Source organism: Polyodon spathula, chromosome 4 (assembly GCF_017654505.1).
Source record: "Polyodon spathula isolate WHYD16114869_AA chromosome 4, ASM1765450v1, whole genome shotgun sequence".
In the NCBI taxonomy this organism is placed as follows: domain Eukaryota; kingdom Metazoa; phylum Chordata; class Actinopteri; order Acipenseriformes; family Polyodontidae; genus Polyodon; species Polyodon spathula.
The window spans coordinates 21,881,013-21,900,639 of record NC_054537.1 but is presented as its reverse complement, the minus strand read 5'-3'; the positions used below and the strand labels follow the sequence as shown (position 1 = coordinate 21,900,639).

General features: G+C 37.9%; 1 protein-coding gene across 1 annotated transcript in view; it reads left to right on the top strand.

The window, feature by feature from the left end:
- Window positions 1-18,848, top strand: part of LOC121314315 (protein Wnt-3a-like) — a 32,514-nt gene extending 13,666 nt beyond the window's left edge. Inside the window, exons 2-4 of the mRNA XM_041247433.1 lie at window positions 6,440-6,678; window positions 16,058-16,323; window positions 16,512-18,848. Coding sequence (XP_041103367.1) covers window positions 6,440-6,678; window positions 16,058-16,323; window positions 16,512-16,991 — 985 coding nt within the window. The 3' untranslated portion in view covers window positions 16,992-18,848. The remainder of the gene's footprint in view (window positions 1-6,439; window positions 6,679-16,057; window positions 16,324-16,511) is intronic.
- The last annotated feature ends 779 nt before the right edge of the window (window positions 18,849-19,627 follow it).

Here is a 19,627-nt window from a genome sequence, read left to right as displayed (position 1 = left end):
GAATGTCCTTTCCAGGTAATGAAATATTAGTTCTCAATGAGGCACTTTTAATTATATGATGCCAGTTAGCACTCAAGTAGTGGTAACAGCTATGACATGGGACTGTGTTAAGGGAGTTTACTTGACCAGTGTGTCTTGCTTTTTTTCTTAAAAAATACCCCAATCTACTAGATAAATACCTGGAGGTGAAGGCTTGCACATTCCTTCTTCGAAACTTGCTTTCTTGATGTCAAAGTCAACTCTATTGCCTCGGGCCATAGAGTGAAATGAACATTCTGCAGTCCTCTGTAGGGACTTGCTAAAATATGCATTAAATATGGGCAGGATCCACTTGAAATCAAAATTCAGGTTAGACCTGAATCAGGTTATTAATGAGTGTCCATTTTGTTTCTCAATTATGCAATTCAGAAACTTTTGTTATATATATTTTGACCTACTTTTAGCTGTGGATCAGGTCAGACATTAGATTCTTGAGTATATAGGTGGAGGGCAATAGGCATGTAATCGAATGCTTCTTCTGAAAACTACAGGAAAGTGGCAATTTCTTTAAAGGAATTTATAGAAGTGCAGATAATGTTTCACAGTTTGCTCTACTGTTGTAGTTGTGCAGTTTATGATGCTGTGCACAAGACAGACAGCTTGAACCTTTACATGTTATTAGAAACATGCATTATTTATTATAGTAAGAAAATGAGTCCCACATAATGGAAAAAAAAAATGTTGAAACTGACTTTTTATTATTATTATTATTATTATTATTATTATTATTATTATTATTATTATTATTATTATTATTATTGTCTTGGCCCATCCATTCTAAATTAGCAAGCTTTGCTTTGTTTATATGACATAGGTACAGGAAAAACGGGAGAGTAAATGTTTGTAAAACAGCCTGATCAAGCTACATACCAACAAGCAAACAAGCAGTCGCGTCACTATTGATATCTCTTGTTCACTTTGCATTATGTTTACCTTAAGGGTTTGACTTTATTTATTTACATGTGTTTCCCCCTGTTTACTTATTTTCCCTTGGGCATTTTCAGCATAATTTGTGCAGGGACAAAATAGTGCAAGTCATTTTCAGTCACATCCTGTAATTTCCTGACTTTTTTTGGGGGTTCTTTGGAAAGCGTTATGAATGCTTCCCATAAACTCTGAGGGCAAGATTTATTAAAGCTTTACTTCAGTGCAATCTGTGTGTATGTTTGTAATGGTACAAAAGTGTAGTAAATCATTTGTAAAGTTTCAGTGTCGCGCAATAATAATTTTACTAGACTGCTTTTGTTTTAACATTAATATAATCTCAAAGCACGTTGTAATTGGTAATTGGCCCATGCACTTCCTAGAATGGAAACTGGCACACTAACAGGGCCTCAGGTGCTGTCAGGACTAAACCTGTTTAACTCTGATTCATTGCCTCGTTTCAGAACTATAAGTCTTTTCTTAACATGCTGATGTGCAGTATGTGATTAATTCAATGAGCCCAGTTACAAAATAGTGAAAGGTGCACTGAAGACTGAGCAAGAACAGTTCTGTTTACCATGCTACAAAATCAAATTGTTACTACCAGTCTATGCTTGCAGTACACACAGGGAATGATTGCATCTGCAAGTCGGAGTTAGGTAATATAAGGTAGAATTTTCAGTCTGGTCTTTCTGCACAGCAGTCAGCCCAATGAATATGGTTCATTCCTCTTCCCCATATAACTAAGGACACTACCTCTCTAGGAGTTAACAGCAGGAGTATCAGTTTCCATCACAGACAAACAAAATACACTTCTACTGTGCACTGATGTAACATATTTGACTTTACTCTCAATGTGATTGCTGTGTGTTACTTAAAACAGAAGGCTGACCAACTATACAGGCAATTAAAAAAGCTCTTGGCACACTCTTTGGCAACAATTGACTTTAACGCACTACCAAGCCCCTAGTCCTACTAAAAACATAAATAAGAAAATAACTATGTTAAGCCCCAAACCATTGATAATGTACACATTGGCAGTGTTCCAGAAGCTGCTGGCTTTTAGCTTCAAGTTTGTATGTATAATGTACGATATCAAAAACAAAGAAAAAAAGCAAATCTCTTCTTTCTCCACAACAAAGACAGTAAGTGTGGCTGTTAGATAGGAATAGAGCACTAGAAATAAAGGAATCCAGGTTGTTCCACTGTAATTAATTTGACATGTTGTAAGGACTACCCTGTGTTAATAATATCTGAATATTTTATTGTAATTTAGTAATTACACTAAGTCACTGTTCAAGTGTGGAACCTATGTAAGGTTGTTCGGTGGCCTGAGTGAAATGAGATTTGATGGCCTCAGATTAGTTTCTAAGGAACCATAAAAGGGAGCAGTCCAATTGTTCAGATAGAAATCATCTACCACAATAGATTCAAGCCTTTCAAGAATGCAGTTTGGACAGTTATAGCCACAATACCATGTCCTCTTTGGAGGGTTATGCATTTATGGGTTAGGGTTATGAACCAAAAGAGAGCTCAGCCTGGCTATAAAGTTTCTTTCAGCAAGTTATACAGCATCTGTGTTGTCTTGTTGCGCACCAGTCTGACATCTGAGAGCTCTCTCGGTCAAAATTGCGGCACAGGCAGGGGGGCATGGCTACCAGACTGTGTGTTCTGTGATTGGTTGTTTATGTTCTGTTAATGTATCAAGCACACAGGTGAAAGGACCGAACTCTAGGGGGAGGGGTTAATAATAATGTTGGGTTCATACGGTCATGGAAATCATGGAAAAGACATGGAATTTTAAAACAGCGATTTCCAGAATTGGAAAAAGTATTTTAACGATCTTGGTTCCTGCAGGCAGGCGCATCACACAGCGAGGCAATCTACACCCAGACAGAAGGGGGGCGCGAACCCGGGACCTCTTGCACTAAAGCATAGTGCCGATACCGCTGTACAAAAGAGCCGGCTCCTTTGTTATGTCTTTGTATGTGATTATGTCACCTACCAGCCCCGCTGCTGTCTTCCCCCGTGCACGCTACAGTTTTGTAAAAGTCATGAAAAAAATTCTTGAAAAAGTTTGCACTATATGTTGTTTAAAACTACCATTTAGTTTTTTTCTGTTTACATCTTTTTCCTTGGCTGTTTTCGCAGATTTTATTTATATTTTCTGTGGTTTCTAAGTAACGAACTTGGCAACAAAGGCATATACGTCATTGCTTAACCACTGCCAGAAAAGCGAGGGGGGTATATATATTTTTATCGTGGAAAACTGTAAAAATGTTTTTGTAGGCACTCAATTTTTTTCCTGAAAGTCATTCAGAAGACTCCAGAAGTCTGACATTGATAAAAGAAGAAAAGAAAGACAAAAAAACTCACCTTACATGAACATTGGTTTGACCCAAGACCTCACTGCATTATTTACAGCTGACATTAGCAGCAGCGTGTCTGCAACAAGATGCTGGGCAGTTTTGGTTTGGAGACTACAAAAAAAAAAATGTATTACATAATATAGGCTAGTTAGTTCAGTTTGTTTTTATTATGTATTAATTCAGTTATATTCATTAAAAAAGACGAGAAAAACAGATTTTCTTTTTGTGTGGGTGTTTTGTTTTTTGTTTTTTTATAATAAAGAAGAAGGTTTGTGTTGCTGTGAGGCCATGAACGGATTTAAGTTCAGCACCAACTCTAAATAAAACGTGGTTACTGTTAGTAAGCACTAGTAATAATCTGAAGCAGTGGTATTTCAAAATAACAAAATCATGGTTTCACTTTAGTGAAGTACGCTAGAATGGTTGTATAACACGCATGTCTGTAAACCTGACTAAGGTTATTTTATTTATTTAGTTTTTTGGGGACCACAATGAGACAAAATATTTGTGTTTCCAGGAATGTCTGTGATGAAACTTATCATTTTTAAATTGAAAGTAACAAAAGCTGTGTTTTAAGATGGAGAATGTTAAACTATGGGGCCTGCCAGCGAGGTCCTGTTAAAAAGGGGGGTCTTAATAAAAAAAGATACAGACTTCTTACTGCTCCCCCTCAAGAATGTCTCACCATGCGTTTCTAAACCTCTCATTTGAAGTTGGAAATTGTGGGGTAATCTTGGTTCAATGAGAAAAATATAGCCAGCTTAGCCAAGCAATGTGCTGCTCAAATTCAGGACTTGTGACTTAAATCCCTTAGACTTCAGGCAATTTACTCTTTACCACTTCTGACACAAAGCAAAAGGCTTCTATATGTCTTATGGCATGCTGTTTGCAGTCCAGTAATACCACTTGTTAAGAGATTTGCTATTGCATGGGCTAAATAAACCACAAGCAACTAACTACACAGCCGTGCACAAGGATATACAGTACCATGAAAAAGTATTTGCCCCCTGTCTGATTTTCTGCATTTTTGCATAATTTTTACACTGAATGTCATCAGATCTTCAACCAAAATCTAATATTAGATAAGCGGGACCCTGAGTGAACAAATAACACAACATTTTAATACTTGTTTCATTTACTTATTAAAGAAAGTTATGTAACACCCAATGCCCCCGTGTAAAAAAGTAATCACCCCCCCCCAGACTCAATAACTGGTTACGCTTCCTGTAGTTATTGATCAGTCTCTCACAGCACCGTGGAGGAATTTTGGCCCACTCCGTCATGCAGAACTGCTTCAACTTAATGACATTTGTGGGTTTTTGAGCATAAACTGCTCGTTTCAGGTCCTGCCGCAACATCTCAATGGGGTTTAGGTCTAGACTTTGACTAGGCCATTCCAAAACTTTAAATTTCTTGTTTTTCAAACATTTTGATGTAGACTTGCTTGTGTGTTTCGGATCTTGCTGCATGACCCAGCTGACCTTCAGCTTCAGCTCATGGACGGATAGCCTGACATTCTCCTGTAGAATTATCTGATACAGAGCAGAATTCATGGTTCCTTCAGTGATGGTAAGTCATCCAGGTCCTGATGCAGCAAAGCATCCCCAAATCATGACACTACCACCACCATGCTTGACCGTTGGTATGAGGTTCTTACTGTGGAATGCAGTGCTTGGTTTTCACCAGACATAACAGGACCCATGTTGGCCAAAAAGTTTCACTTTTGACTCATCTGTCCATAGAACATTGTTCCAGAACTCTTGAGGATCACCCAGGTGCTTTTTGGCAAACTTGAGATGAGCATTCATGTTCTTATTAGTGAGCAGTGGTTTCCGCCTTGCTACTCTGTCATGAATCCCATTTTTGCCCAGTGTCTTTCTGATGGTGGAGTCATGAACACTTTAGCCGAGGCGAGAGAGGCCTGCAGATCCCTGGATGTTGTTCTAGGGTTCTTTTGGCAGGAAGGCCACTCCTGGGAAGATTCACTACTGTCCCAAACTTTCTCTATTTGAACAATATGGCTGTGACTGTGGTTTGGTGGAGCCCCAGAGCCTTAGAAATGGCTTTGTAACCCTTTCCATACTGATAGGCATCAACAACTTTTTTCCGGAGGTCTTCAGGAATTTCTTTTGATCGTGGCATGATGTGCCTCTAGAACCTGTGTGCTGACAACTTTACTCTGATGGTAAGGGCCAAAGTTAATCAGATTTATATTGGGCAGGGCTGGCCCAAATCAGGCCTGACTGTTAACCAAAGTATTCAAACAGCTGACCCTAACTAACCCTTTAATTGGGTTGAGTTAACTAGGGGGGCAATAACTTTTTCACACCTGAAGATTGCATGTTTGATTACCTTGCACACCAAACAAATGAAAGAAGCACCAAACTTTGGGGTCATTTTTCCTCTAATACTCCCTCTATATACTACTATAACCCACAAAAAGTTCTCACCAAATTCAATGTGACAAATGTGCAAAAATGCAGAAAATCAGACAGGGGGCAAATATTTTTTCATGGCACTGTATATATTTTATTTCTAATATATTCTTACAGTAACAGACAGTTGCAGCAGGTTTGATGTTTGTTTCCTTATTTATATAGGCAGATACAACATCCCCTCAGAAGGGTTAAGAATTAAGAACAAAGTGTTGGAATACTGCTTTGCTTAAAAGAGCAAGACAACTCATTATAAAACAGGCACAACTAATGCGCTTCAATCCTGAACTGTATGACTTTTCCTCTCTGCTACTCAGTCTACCACAAAAACACATTTCCCTTATCACCTAAGATTAATTAAAATACAGATGCTTTTCTGTGATACAACATCTCAGTGCAAAATATTAGTTTCTACCCTATTAATTGTACAATCCTTTATTTTCCAATAGTTTATTTAACCTCATCAGGAATACTTTATTACCAACTCCTCCTGTATACACATATGTTTAATATAAGTACAACACATGCACACTGTTCTTAATACACAAAACCGGCAGATTGCTAGTCATTTCAAGCCCTTGTTTTTTTTTAGAGAGCAATTACAATGTTGTCGCTTGCTTTTGTAAATAAAAGTCCCTCTCGTCTAAATTGTTTTGTTTCTGTATGTCTCAGGTCACTAGCTGTAGGCCATCAGTACACTTCCCTGGGAACCCAGCCCATCCTGTGTGGCAGCATCCCTGGTCTGGTGCCCAAGCAGCTACGCTTCTGCCGGAACTATGTGGAGATCATGCCCAGTGTGGCAGAAGGGGTTAAAATTGGGATACAGGAGTGCCAGCACCAGTTTCGGGGCAGGAGGTGGAACTGCACGACGATTAACGATCTGGCTATCTTTGGACCGGTGCTTGATAAAGGTAGGTAAAGACTCTGCACATAAATTGGCCTTTCTACAATCACTTGGTTAGGCGAAGCCTCTTACTGTACTCAGACCTTAGGATGTCCAATGCATTTAGCTTACAATTTTTAGATTCATATTGTATTTGAAACATTAAGCTCTTTGCTTAAAATCACATTTCCTGTACATTTTTTAAATGTTATCCGTCTGATTTGTGTTGAGGGTAGTTATAAAAACAAAATGTTTGTGAATGGAAAGTGTTCTTGGGCTGACATGGACTTAATGATTTATAACAGGATAGCAGACATGGTAGCTGTGGTGTGCAAGTTGTTTACTTGATTTTTAAAAAGTCACCTTCTTGGATTTGGAGATGTTAAGAACTGAAAAAACTGGAAAGAAAGCTTTAACCCACAAAAGTTTGATACTGTGATAGTAGCTTATTAAATAGGACAGAACAGAATCAATATTACCAAATAAAATACTTGTTTTGCACACATGTCTAATCTGTTTATTAAGGACATGCTGGGCTAACTTTTCACCCTTCATATCTTAAATGTACTATGAAGGGGGAAATTTGTCTCCAATTTTCCAACGGTGCCAACTTTCTGCAGCAATTACTCCAGCTTGCTTTTATTTATCTATTTTAATTTCAGTAACCTTAAAAACATATTCTGTGCATCACTTTTATCAAACCCTTGTCTGAACACCTGTGCCTAACAACTACAAAACACTGAAACGTTGTGCAGTGAAGATTGATATGGACTCCAAGTTTCACACAAGTAATATCCTGGTTCAACAAGATAATACTTGTGTCCCAAGCTACGTTTGAGTATGCAGCTTTAGTATATTAACATTACTACTTAGAATGCAGAAAAAGAAAAAATGCCTACAGGCAATTGTCTTTGGCTTGCACGGCAAGCTGTTTAAAATACACATATTCTATATAGTGTGGCAGGGCAGAGCATTGCCTGTAAATAAAGTGTTGGTGTTGTGTGTTTTGGTATTGGTTAGCAGGGATGGGGTTAATTTCTGTCCCTGCCAAATACATGTGAGTATGTGGCTGTTCCCAAATAAGATAATTGGTGTTAATTGGGAACAGCCACAGAGAAAAAAAGAGAGCTTTTGCGAGACCACCAGGGAGCTGGGAACAAAATGAAAAGTCTGTGTAAAAGATTAAAAAACAAACAAAAATAAAATAAGTTTTGGACTGGTAAACAACTTAACTGTCCAGTTTTAGTTAGAACTGGAAGAAAAGTATAGGTTAGTACTCCACGTTGGAGTTAGGTTTTTGTTTTGTGTTTTGCTTGTTTATTTTTGTAAATAATACAGAGTTCACAAAAGTGCTTTAAAAGTACTGTTCTGTGTCGTGATCTGCTTTAAAAGGGCACAAACGAACCTAAGGCATTGTTACAATAGGGAGGAAAAATCTCTTCGTGAATGTTGCCAGTTGATTGTGTTTTGAGTTCAAGAAGTACAGAAGTATAAAGAATCACAAAGCAGTTTGCACAGGTGCCAGGAGTTCTTCGCAATGTTGTAGTTGATCTGTAATCTGTTGAAAGTTTGTCCATCATGCTTTTTTCTGTAACTAACTTTTTGACTTTAATGGTCAGTACAGTGATGTATTTCCATTTTCCCGTCAGATCACCAATAATGCTATAGCAGTGTCAAGATGTGAATGGTGGAGCAGGAGAAACTCAGTGTCCACACTGTGATATATTTACAAAAAGGACTCATGTCCCGTTTATTTTCTATTCACACAGAATGGCTTATCCCCGCTACCAGCAATGATATTGGAGACGGGTGAATTGCAGTTCCAAAACAAAAAGTTCAAACAAATTATAATCCACAGTCCACTTATTACAGGCATGGGTTAAAGTGATGAGGCAGTGCAGGTGCTCTAATGCAGGGTGGGTTGTGGTCATGTTCAGGGGTAGATGTTCCTGGAGTTAATGCTGGCTCCATAGCTTTAGCTCCCAGGTTGATACGAGTCTGCAACACAAAACAAAACAAAAACACAGCCTGCATTAACGTTTCAGCATAAGAGGCTGTACTCATGTAGCTGCATCCCCTTTTTCCTGCTAAACTCCTCCGTGATCAGTTCAGCACCACGCTCCACCTAATCGCTGCACACAACACAGCTGATCACAACAGAGTCATCCAGCAGTCTTGCAGCTTTCCTCAAGATGTCCGGCTTCCAGTTCCTTCCTACCATCGAGCCGGCTCATCCCTGTGAAGGCGCACCACCAACCTTGCTCAGCACCTTTCTTGGTCGGGAGGTAGATTTGCAGCTCAGATTCCTTCTCTCCTGCTCACAAACAGGAATATAGTGTATGTTGAATAATGTATTACATTTGGCTCACAAAACAAACACTACCATTTAAGACCAGTCCAGTTTCCTAATTCCTGAATTCACTAAACCGTGCAGTCATACTGTCTTGTGTTCTGATCTCCTTTGATCTCAGCAGCGAAGCAGGGTTGGGCCGGGCCAGGACTTAGGGGACCTCCCATTGAAACTAGATGTTGCAGTGACTACTGTTGGTGCAGTAGGGTGAACTGCTTGATGTGTTGCTGCAGATACTGGCCTTTCAATGAAACACGAATCCAAGGCCTGTCTGCTCTATGGAAATTAAAGATATCACCTGATACTATTTTAAAGAAGACCGGCTCAGTATTTTTCCAGGTTTATAGACCTAAGGTTTATGCACGATACAATTTCGTCAGAGATAAAAGCTGATCTAAACATTGTTTAACAGCTGTCCACCTTTTACAGTTCAATATTTTGTACTACATTTTGTACTGATATTAATTATTAATAAAAATTACTGAATGACTTAATTTTTACTGACTTCAGGGGTAGGGGGGGTTGGGGTAACCCCCCCCCCATCCATCCCCCCCCCCCCCCCCCCCCCCCCCCCCCCCCCCCCAGTTACAGCATTTTTTAGTTCCTAAATAGAACCTTTTTTCACAGGATTAAGTAAGCATTAACTAAGAATGAGACAGAAGGCAAATAGAAATCTGGAAATCAACAATTTCTTTAAAGGTGTTGGAGTGAGTCCGTGCTTTAAAACACACACACACACACACACCCATAAAATACTAATAATACCAGCATCCCAGTGCCAAACTTCAGCGTGGTAAACCACGAAATAAAAACAAAGGCTCTCTTTTTAGATTTCCACATCATTACATGTATTTGAAAAAAGAGAACAATAACTCCAATTAAAGTGAACCTGCAGTTCATGTGTGGTTAATCTCTTAGTTACAAACACTGGCATATTATTAATGGACAATACAGTAGTTTGATCATTGTAGTATTCTTTATAAAGAAAGCTTGTGTGATTCATTCAGGCTAAATGACAGGTTATATTAAGAGCTTATACATATCACATGTTTATAGTTGATACAGCTATGGCCAAAAGTTTGACATCATCCTATAGAACTGTGATGGGGTGCTTCGGCAAGGAAACTCAGAGACCAGAAGCGCTGCAGTTTGCATTTATTTACAACATATTACAGAAGCGCTCACTTGCATTTACTTACAATACATTTTACACAATTCAAAACAACAACCCACACTGTCTTCTCCATCACAATACCACTTAAACTAACACCCGTGATCACCCTATTTATACACCTGTGGCTGAAGCCTTAATTAATCATTTGATCATTTATTCAATTCACGGCTCCAGCTACATCCCCACGTGTTCTTGCAGGGAGGCATTTAAACCCCTCCCTGCCGCCTAATACTCCCCTCCACCCCTTAAACACACAGACACACACACCTGCGTACAAAGAGGGCTCTCACCCTGCCACTCTGCCACAATAATTAACAAATTTTGCTTCATAAAATCAAATGAAACCTGCTAAATAATGTTACGTTAACATACTGAATTACATACTGCTTTGTAGTTTTCCATATATTTAACAAAAAACTGACACAAATTTAAAAATGTGACATTGCAAAATATAACATGAAATACTACTATTACGTACTACTATTAAATACTACTATTATTGCAAAATGGTAGACTTTTGCAATATAATTTTGTAGTTTCTTTAATTACATGATATTAAATAAAATATCGAAATGAGGTTCATATAGTTTTTTTTTTTTTTTAAATTATGTCTCAATCTTAAAATGCTAGGTAACTATATTTTTTCAAGCAGTAAATGAAAATAAATAAATAAATAAATAAAATCCAATAGCTAAATTGCTATATTTGTGAGGCTAGTACTGCATAGCTATGGTAAAAAATGTTTCATCACCGGGAATTATAGGATTCATGTCAAGTACACTTTCAAACAAACCCTCTTGTGTCAGTTTAGCAGAAGAAGCAGCTTCACTAGCTGAGCAAGCAGTCTCAATTACATACAAACAGTAGTGCGTGTCTAGGATACCTCCATTATTCAGTAGTAGGATGTGTTGCCAATGTGGTCAGGTTAAGAAGGTCTTTTAAACCCTGGCATACTGCTTGTGTTGTCTTAGTCTGACCACACTCCAGTAAAGCAGAAGGTGTTGTGTCTTTCATTAATACATGTAGAGCAAGGTCCTGCCACAGAACTGTTGTTTTACAAGTGGTTTTGGGAAATGTCAGCAGCACTTCACATTATTTCATTCACATTGTTATAGCTCATGAGCTTAAAATGGTAGTCTTAATCAGACAGCATTGTAAACCATTGGTTTATGCTTTGATGTGCAACACTTTTTTAATGCCTTTCAGAAAAAAAAAAAAAAAACGTCAGTGGAGGGCAATTGTGCCTTGCAGAAAAAAAAAAGTGTGTTTTTTATGTATGCATGCAAAATGTATTCAAATCCGAAGAGGGAGGTTACAACCACATTAACTTTTTCAAACCTTGAACTGGTCCTTTTTCTGACTGTTAATGAGGCCAGCACCAAATAATTCATAGACTGTCACAAATACCGTTGACTTTGAGAAGCACGTAGTTAGCAGATAGCAAAAGTTACCCCAATAACTTACCAAACGGGGGGCTTTAAATCTGTCAGCAGGTCTGAGAAAAGACTAATGCTTACTACAGATGGGGAGGCGGTTGTATTTAATGAACTCTTGACGGGTTGATACACTGATGGAGCAGGCTTGAGCTCAAGAAACCCTGTAATGGTATTGGTTCACAGTGCTGGCCCATTGTAGTGTAAATACATCACATATCCCCCACTGCTCAGCCGATTCTAAATAGTAAAGGCTTGAGTGGAAGGGACGGGGTTGGGGGGTCAACTTTTAGGGTCTCAGCTTTAGTTAATCAGTTTGATTGGATTAAGGTCACCGCGACCCCTAATAGTGTTAAAGGTCAAAGTAGCCGGATTAAGTGTTTTGTGGCTGCGGATAACGCTAACCAATACCCCTTTGATGGGGCTTAGTAGTAGCTGCTTTCATTTCATTGAATTTGATTGATGCTCGTATGTGCCTTTGGTCATGCATTGTGGACGCACGTCTGTTTGTCATGTATGTGCATATCATCTGTTTTTACATGGAGTGTTGTACTACGCTAAAGTATGCAAACCTGGGGGCATGTAAGGATTCTTACTCATACATACCTGTACAACACAACAACACAGTTAAGAGTTGACATAGCAGTATGTTTCAATACGAATAAGGTGTATTCCAAAAAAAATGATTGTTCTGACTGTACAGCATGTCTTCAAAGCAGAGCTTCCATACAAGAGGGAGAATGGTTGAGTAAATGTCATCTGTGTAACTACATGATGTTGCAGGTTTAGTTGTCTATGTCAATAGCAAGATAGAGAGTGAAAAAAAGGTTAAGATGCTAGATGGAAAGTATGCATCATTAAAATATGCACACATTTTCATTAATTATGATTACATTCTGTCAGTAAAAGATCAGGCTGGAAAGTTAACACCCACACTAAAAACGAGACACACATAGAAACAGACACTCCTGTATTATTCATTTCTCTGGAGGGGCCTCAGGCTAGACTCAAGACATTTCTGAATTCCTGAGAAAATGGTGTAGTGCTGTGTTGTTTTTTCTTGACTTAATGTATACAGATAATTGTCTTTTGTCTTGAGGTTGTGAACCTGCTCATATGTTAATGAATGCTCTTCAACCTCAATGCAGTCGCAGTACACTGACAATGCGATATATTTTTTTTTTTTTACTCAGAAGATCACCTGCTAGTAGAATGTAATTACAAATTAACAAAAATAGCAGTATTTCCAACTGAATTGGAATTGTAATAGAAATAGGTTGTGGCAAACCTTTTTGTAACCCCAGATTTAATTTACAGGTCTTTTCCCCATATACTCCTAAATGATTAAATGGTTCCACTTCAGCTCACACAAAGATATAGGCTATACAACACCGTACAAGTAAATGGGGATGTAAGGACAGTCAGCATTACTTACTATTGTTTGTTTGCCTATACCTCCAAACAAGGTTGGACAATTCTCCCATAATCTCATAAACCATAAATTTAATATCACTGAGGTGAAAATATTGTTTTAAGCCCCAGGGTGGGAAAACAGGGCAATTTGTTACAATCTATATAGTCTGCTGTCTGGTAAAGGTAAATGTAAATCATGATATTACTTAAAATGTTAATGATTTCAAATAAAGTAATAAATATATGTCTACAATTATTTATTTCAGCAGTTTCTTTGCAAAACTCAAAATATGCTAATTCAAAAGTATTCATACCCTGACAAGGAAAATGAAATTAATAGCTAGTTGAGGCACCTTTAGCAATAATAACCTCTTTTAAACGATTAGGATATTTGTCAATGAGTTTTTGGCATGATTCTTTAGTGATTTTTGACCATTATTCAACACAAAGTTGTTCCAGTTAATTCAAATTCCATGGACTTCTCTTGTGCACGAACTTCTTCAACTCATACCAAAGATTCTCAATCAGATTTAGATAGGGACTTTGACTAGGCCATTCCAGAACCTTGATTTTATTCTTCTTTAACCATTCTAAAGTAGATTTTTTTTTTTATGTGTACTTTGGGTCTTTGTCATGTTGGAATGTCCAGTTGTGCTTTAAACCAACTTTTGTAGCAAAGGGTTTCAGATGATTGACCAGTATTTTGTGGTAAGCTATGGAATCCATTTTACCATGTATTGGAACCAAATGTCCTGTGCCATTAGAGAAAAAATAGCCCCATAAAAGAATATTATTACCTCCATAGGTATGGTGTTCTTTTCTTTGTAAACCTCACTACATTTTCTCCAAACATAATAACCAATAGCTGGATTTTTGTTTCATCACTCCACAAAACCTGTGGCCAGAATTCATATTCATCAATGCCGTTTTCCAAACTTTAAGCAATTGTCCTTATGACGTTTTCGTAACAGTGGCTTTTTCCTTGACCTGCTACCATTGAGACCTTCACCATGCAATACCTGACCCCTGTGGTTGAAATGGAAACCCCAGTCCCGCTTACAGCCAACTCACTGATTGTTATTAACCTTCCTCACAACTCTTCTACTTGTTTTTGGTGAAAGCTTTCTTCCAGACGAGGGAGCATTATGACAGTACCATGAGTCTTGCACGTCTTGATAATAGAAACAATAGTTGAAATTGAAACAGTATCCTTCTCCAGGTTTATGACAATAAATAATTTTCTGCCTAAGGTCTTCAGATAGCTCTTTACTTTTTCCCATATTGATTTATTGGTAATGACAGCAATCATCCTATGCCTAACCCTTTTATAGTTTCTAAGAATGTTCACCTACAATCCAGTTTTGCAAATAAAAATAATCAGAAATAAATAATTGTATACTATTTATTTCTTGTAACTTTTTCCTCATCCACAAAAGCACATCTTTTGCTACACAAGATTTTTCAGTTTTTTAGAAATTTCTAGAAATTATAAATTTCCATTGGGGTATGTAATCCAATATATATGAAAAAAAAACTTGGCTGCAATTATGGTGCAATAAATAATCATTTGAAATATCAGGTAGTCAACAAAAGTACTTAACATATTTCTCAATGATTATGCTCAACTTAACCAGGCTATGAGAGGTCAGAGAATTCAGGTTATGGCCTCTGACCTTTCGATGAGAAACTGTTACCATTTAGGATGTGATAGGAGGTCCCTCCTTTTCATAAAATGCATGTTTCTCTTTGCTGCGTGGAGGCAAGCACACTGGTATATCATTAACTCACTGTAAGAAAGAAAGAAGGGTTGAAGTAAATGGAGTTGATGGGGGACCTTAGCTCACACCCTGCTGGTGCCTGGTCGGAACACAATATCCCTGCAACCATGAGATTAAGCTGAAGAGAAAGCGCTTTTCACGATTCACACGCCCTTTAGATTGTTTTATTAAACCATTTGAATAGGGATTTCCCATTCCGCCGACAATCAGGACCCGGCCTATGCATAGTTCTCTGTTGCTATGACTTAACTTGGTCCCCGCTAATCACTGGCGAGGGTGAATTTCATATAAAATATCAGGGGCCATTGTCAGCTTAATGCAGCGTGACAGTGGCAGCACAAAGGGGGATTCATGCCCACAGCAGGTAATAAGGACGATTTGCCATACCAACCAGGCAGAGTGGACAGGGGGGGAGCCTGTCAGATGCAATCAGGCGACTTCGGCAGATCCCTGCATTCCATTCTCAGGTAGGCCCAAGGGCTATCCCCTTTTGTCTGGACACTTTCTCCTCAACCCAAAGGCTTGTTTTTTTCCAATCTTTTTGTTTTTTAATTTGAAAAAATGTCAATATTATTGATGTTTTCATTTGGGTTTTAGTCCTTGGTCAAAGAAGACTAAATGCTAACCCTCAAACGTCCTAACCCACCGCACAAACAACAGTGCTTGTTAGTGAATATTGTAAAGTTGTGTTCTGTGCGATAAACAATTTTTACTTCATGTGAATTGTATCTTATGTCAACAGGAAACCAATTGCATTTGAATTGTTGACACGTCTTGTCAAGGGATATTATTCATCACAATATTTAAGTGTTACATCCAGGGTTTCATTATCATTTTTTCACAAAATCCTCTCACCAAGTTTGCTCTATCTTTAAAAGGCTTAATTTAACATTTTATAATTATAGATCTGTCGGTAATGTTTTAAAAGTCCAGCTGTTGATGTTACAGACATTGAGTGATTCATCCTAGAATGACATAAGCTAACCTTCCAATTTTCCTTATTTATTAAGATAGAAACATTATGTATAATGTACAATCCAATTGTTTAGCATGTGATCTATATAACAGTTGCACTAAATAAAATTTGCACTAAACCCTACCTTAATTTTGTTTAATCCAGGAATGTACTGCATGGTACTATTAGTACTGGATTGCTTCATTCTATTGATTCTACTTTAGCAAGAAAATAAAGTGCAATAACTGATTCATGTTTAGTAAAAAATAAAATTAATATAAAATAGTCTCTTTCTTCATTTTAGCCACCAGAGAGTCATCCTTTGTCCACGCGATTGCTTCAGCAGGAGTGGCCTTCGCAGTGACACGGTCATGTGCAGAGGGATCTGCTACCATCTGCGGCTGTGACACCCGACACAAGGGCCCCCCAGGGGAGGGCTGGAAATGGGGTGGCTGCAGTGAGGATGCCGAGTTTGGGAGCATGGTTTCCCGGGAGTTTGCCGATGCAAGGGAGAACAGGCCTGACGCCCGCTCCGCCATGAATCGACACAACAATGAGGCTGGACGCATGGTAAGGAATCTACTTTTAGATGGTGTGAGTAGGCTCAATCTTCCTCGTAACATTGGCACTACTCTTAGTTAATACGTTCTGTATTATTTGGTTGAAACCATATTTCATAATAATTTGCATGATTCCTTCTTTTCAATGTGTTTAAGTGTTACAACTGACATTTGTTTTTGTTTTTTGTTTTTTTACAGTCAATTATCGACCATATGCACCTGAAGTGTAAGTGTCATGGCTTGTCGGGTAGCTGTGAGGTGAAGACATGCTGGTGGTCACAGCCAGACTTCCGAGTCATTGGGGACTACCTAAAGGACAAGTATGACAGCTCCTCAGAGATGGTGGTGGAGAAGCATCGGGAATCCAGGGGCTGGGTGGAGACACTCAGGCCCAAGTTTGCCTTCTTCAAGCCCCCAATGGAGCGGGATCTGGTTTACTACGAGAGCTCCCCAAATTTCTGCGAACCTAACCCAGAGACAGGGTCTTTCGGCACCAGGGACAGGATCTGTAATGTAACCTCCCATGGAATCGATGGATGTGACCTTCTGTGTTGCGGTCGTGGGCACAATACGAGGACTGAGAAACGAAAAGAGAAGTGCCACTGCATCTTCCACTGGTGCTGTTACGTGAGCTGTCAAGAGTGTTTACGTGTTTATGACGTCCATACCTGCAAATAGGGTACACAAGAACAGTTTCTACCCCTACCCTTTCCTTCTCAAAAATAACACAAAGATGCAAGTCTGAGACTGGGGTGTTTACAGATGCCTGTGTGAAAACTGGGTAAACTTTTGGTCAAAAAGAAGTTGTGAGATCATGGGAAGAAGCTCTATTTCTTCAATGCAAGCAAGTGCATACAAAAAGGATATATGTGTATGATGTCAATCCAAGGAACCTTTAAGCATAGATGATGGCTCTTCCTCAAAGGTTTTGGAAGTTTGATTCATGAATTGGTATTAATCCTCAAATGCTCTTAATTAAAGCCCAGTTGATATCACACTTGCAAGGAAGATGGACATACGCCATCAACACAAGGGGTATTATTTTCATGACCATGCTGACTGTTTTTCTTGCAGGAACCTAGTGATTCCAACTTGACGATTTTGACCGGACTGTTCATGAGAGTACAGCATTATGCTGCCGGGATCTCTTAAATAAAATATAAGTCTAAGTCCCTTAGTGCTGTAGGACATAATGTATCATAGTGGATACAGTTCTTGTTTTATTCAAGATGGCAACAAACACATTGTTCCTGACACAGTACTCTTGAAAAGTCTGCAATGGACCCATGCTATCTTTTGGCATGTAGCTGTAGCAGTCTATGTAATCATAGCCAATCATGGAGAGAGGCTTCTTGTATTAGTCCTGTTCAAGTTCATTCATCTAGTAATAGAGCTGAGCAATGTAGTCAAAAGATTGTTTTGAAATTATTCCAAATGTTTTTATATTAAAATGAGTTGACTTTTCTCGAGCAGATTCATAAAGCTAATTTTACAAAGCTCTTTTGATATAAAGCATAGCGTTAACCAACTGCACACATGTGGGTGAGGTTGCACTTTTGCCTGAGAGAATATACTGTATGAAAGGATAATGTTTGTTAAATGTTTGGCTAATCTAACGAAGTAGCTGTCTCCCTTTATACCTTTCCACAGATTAAATCTTGTTTTATTTACTTGTGAAACAGTGTTAGTAGTGATGCACTTGTGCTTGAGCATGTCATAATTACAATGGTAAACCAATGCATAAGAACATGTACTATACGCTCACCTCAACCTTTTGCCATTTTAAATTGTTACACTAATTCCGGCATGGTAAACAGAAGGGATATACAGTACAACCTAAGTATTGTAATAGAAATACGATTCCCACTTACTATATCTGTGAAATTCACAAGTGAGCCTGTATTTAGCACTTTCCTGTTGTAAATCTGAGATGCTCAACCACAAACCCAGATTGAATCATGCCTACAATATACGTCAAGAACTACTAAACTTTAACTTAAGTATTGCAACACAAGTATATGCTATAGTGTATAATGATTATGTAACAGCAAAGTTCCCCCAGATGTTTTTGAAGGCTGTTACTTTGTAAAAGAGAAACAAAATCTGAATCATCTCAAGTTTATCAAATTGTGAAATGGGATTATTATAGGCTGCTGCTGGACTGCATCAAATGTTACAGTTAAGGAATTAAAGAGTTATAAGCAGACCTACCCATCCAAGTCTCCTTCAACTTATGCTATAGCACAGGATAGGGGACACTGGGGATTTGACTTAGTAGTGCATTATAACAGAGCTGGAATAATAATTATTTAAGAAAACAATCACAAAAAATGGTAAAAAGAAGAAATCCCATTTTAATGTAATGCCACCCACACCATGGTAATGTACTTTAAAATGCTGTTTCTTGCCCCATACATTAATTAGATGCAAAGGTTCACAACCATGCTTGCTAGAAAAACAGTGAGGCACCTTCGAGTGCCTCCAGAGGCAATTGACCTATCAGAAATTTGACCCCCTCCCTCTTTGAATGCTGCTATTCAACCCTAGCTATATATATATATATATATATATATATATATATATATATATATTATATGAAAGAAATCATGTAGAAATAGTTTTGAAAAAAGATGTGAAGTTTTGTACTAATTCACTTTTCATATATGACATGTATATGTTAACAATATAGACAGAATTTAAACGTGTTGCCTGTTTGTGAGATTCAGATGCTTGAAGCTACATTACACATAAACACTGGAATCTATGAATTTTACTTATAACTCTATTTATAAAAGCTAGTCTATTGTTAAGCTTAATGAAATGTAATGCAACTTGTATGTTAAGCTAAGTTTTTTTTTTTTTTTTGGTTTGTTTGTTTTTTAATCAAATGATTTCACTAGCACCTGACATTTTAAGTAGCAAGGACTTTTTCCCCCCAATTTGCATCATTAGTTTCTATAAGCATAAGTAATAGATTAGATGTACCTGACCATAAAGAAACACTTTTAATTAAAATTACTACATTAATGTTTGTAGTTTCTTTTTTAAAACTTGTTTTCTCCTCTTTACAAAACTGTGCATGTATTATAATGTCCTAAAATCCAAAGTTTTGTACAAACTAGTTTGTGACTTCCTTTTTTTTGTATTTCTAAAGTCTGATGTTTTTTTATGATTATTTATTTTATGAAAAATGTATATATTAGAAGTAAGAGTATATATTTGCTGAATAAAATAACTTGTCGGGACAGTGTTGTTACTTTACCACTGTAACTGTTACCTCAATGTCTGTTTTTCACTGACATCACATTAGACAT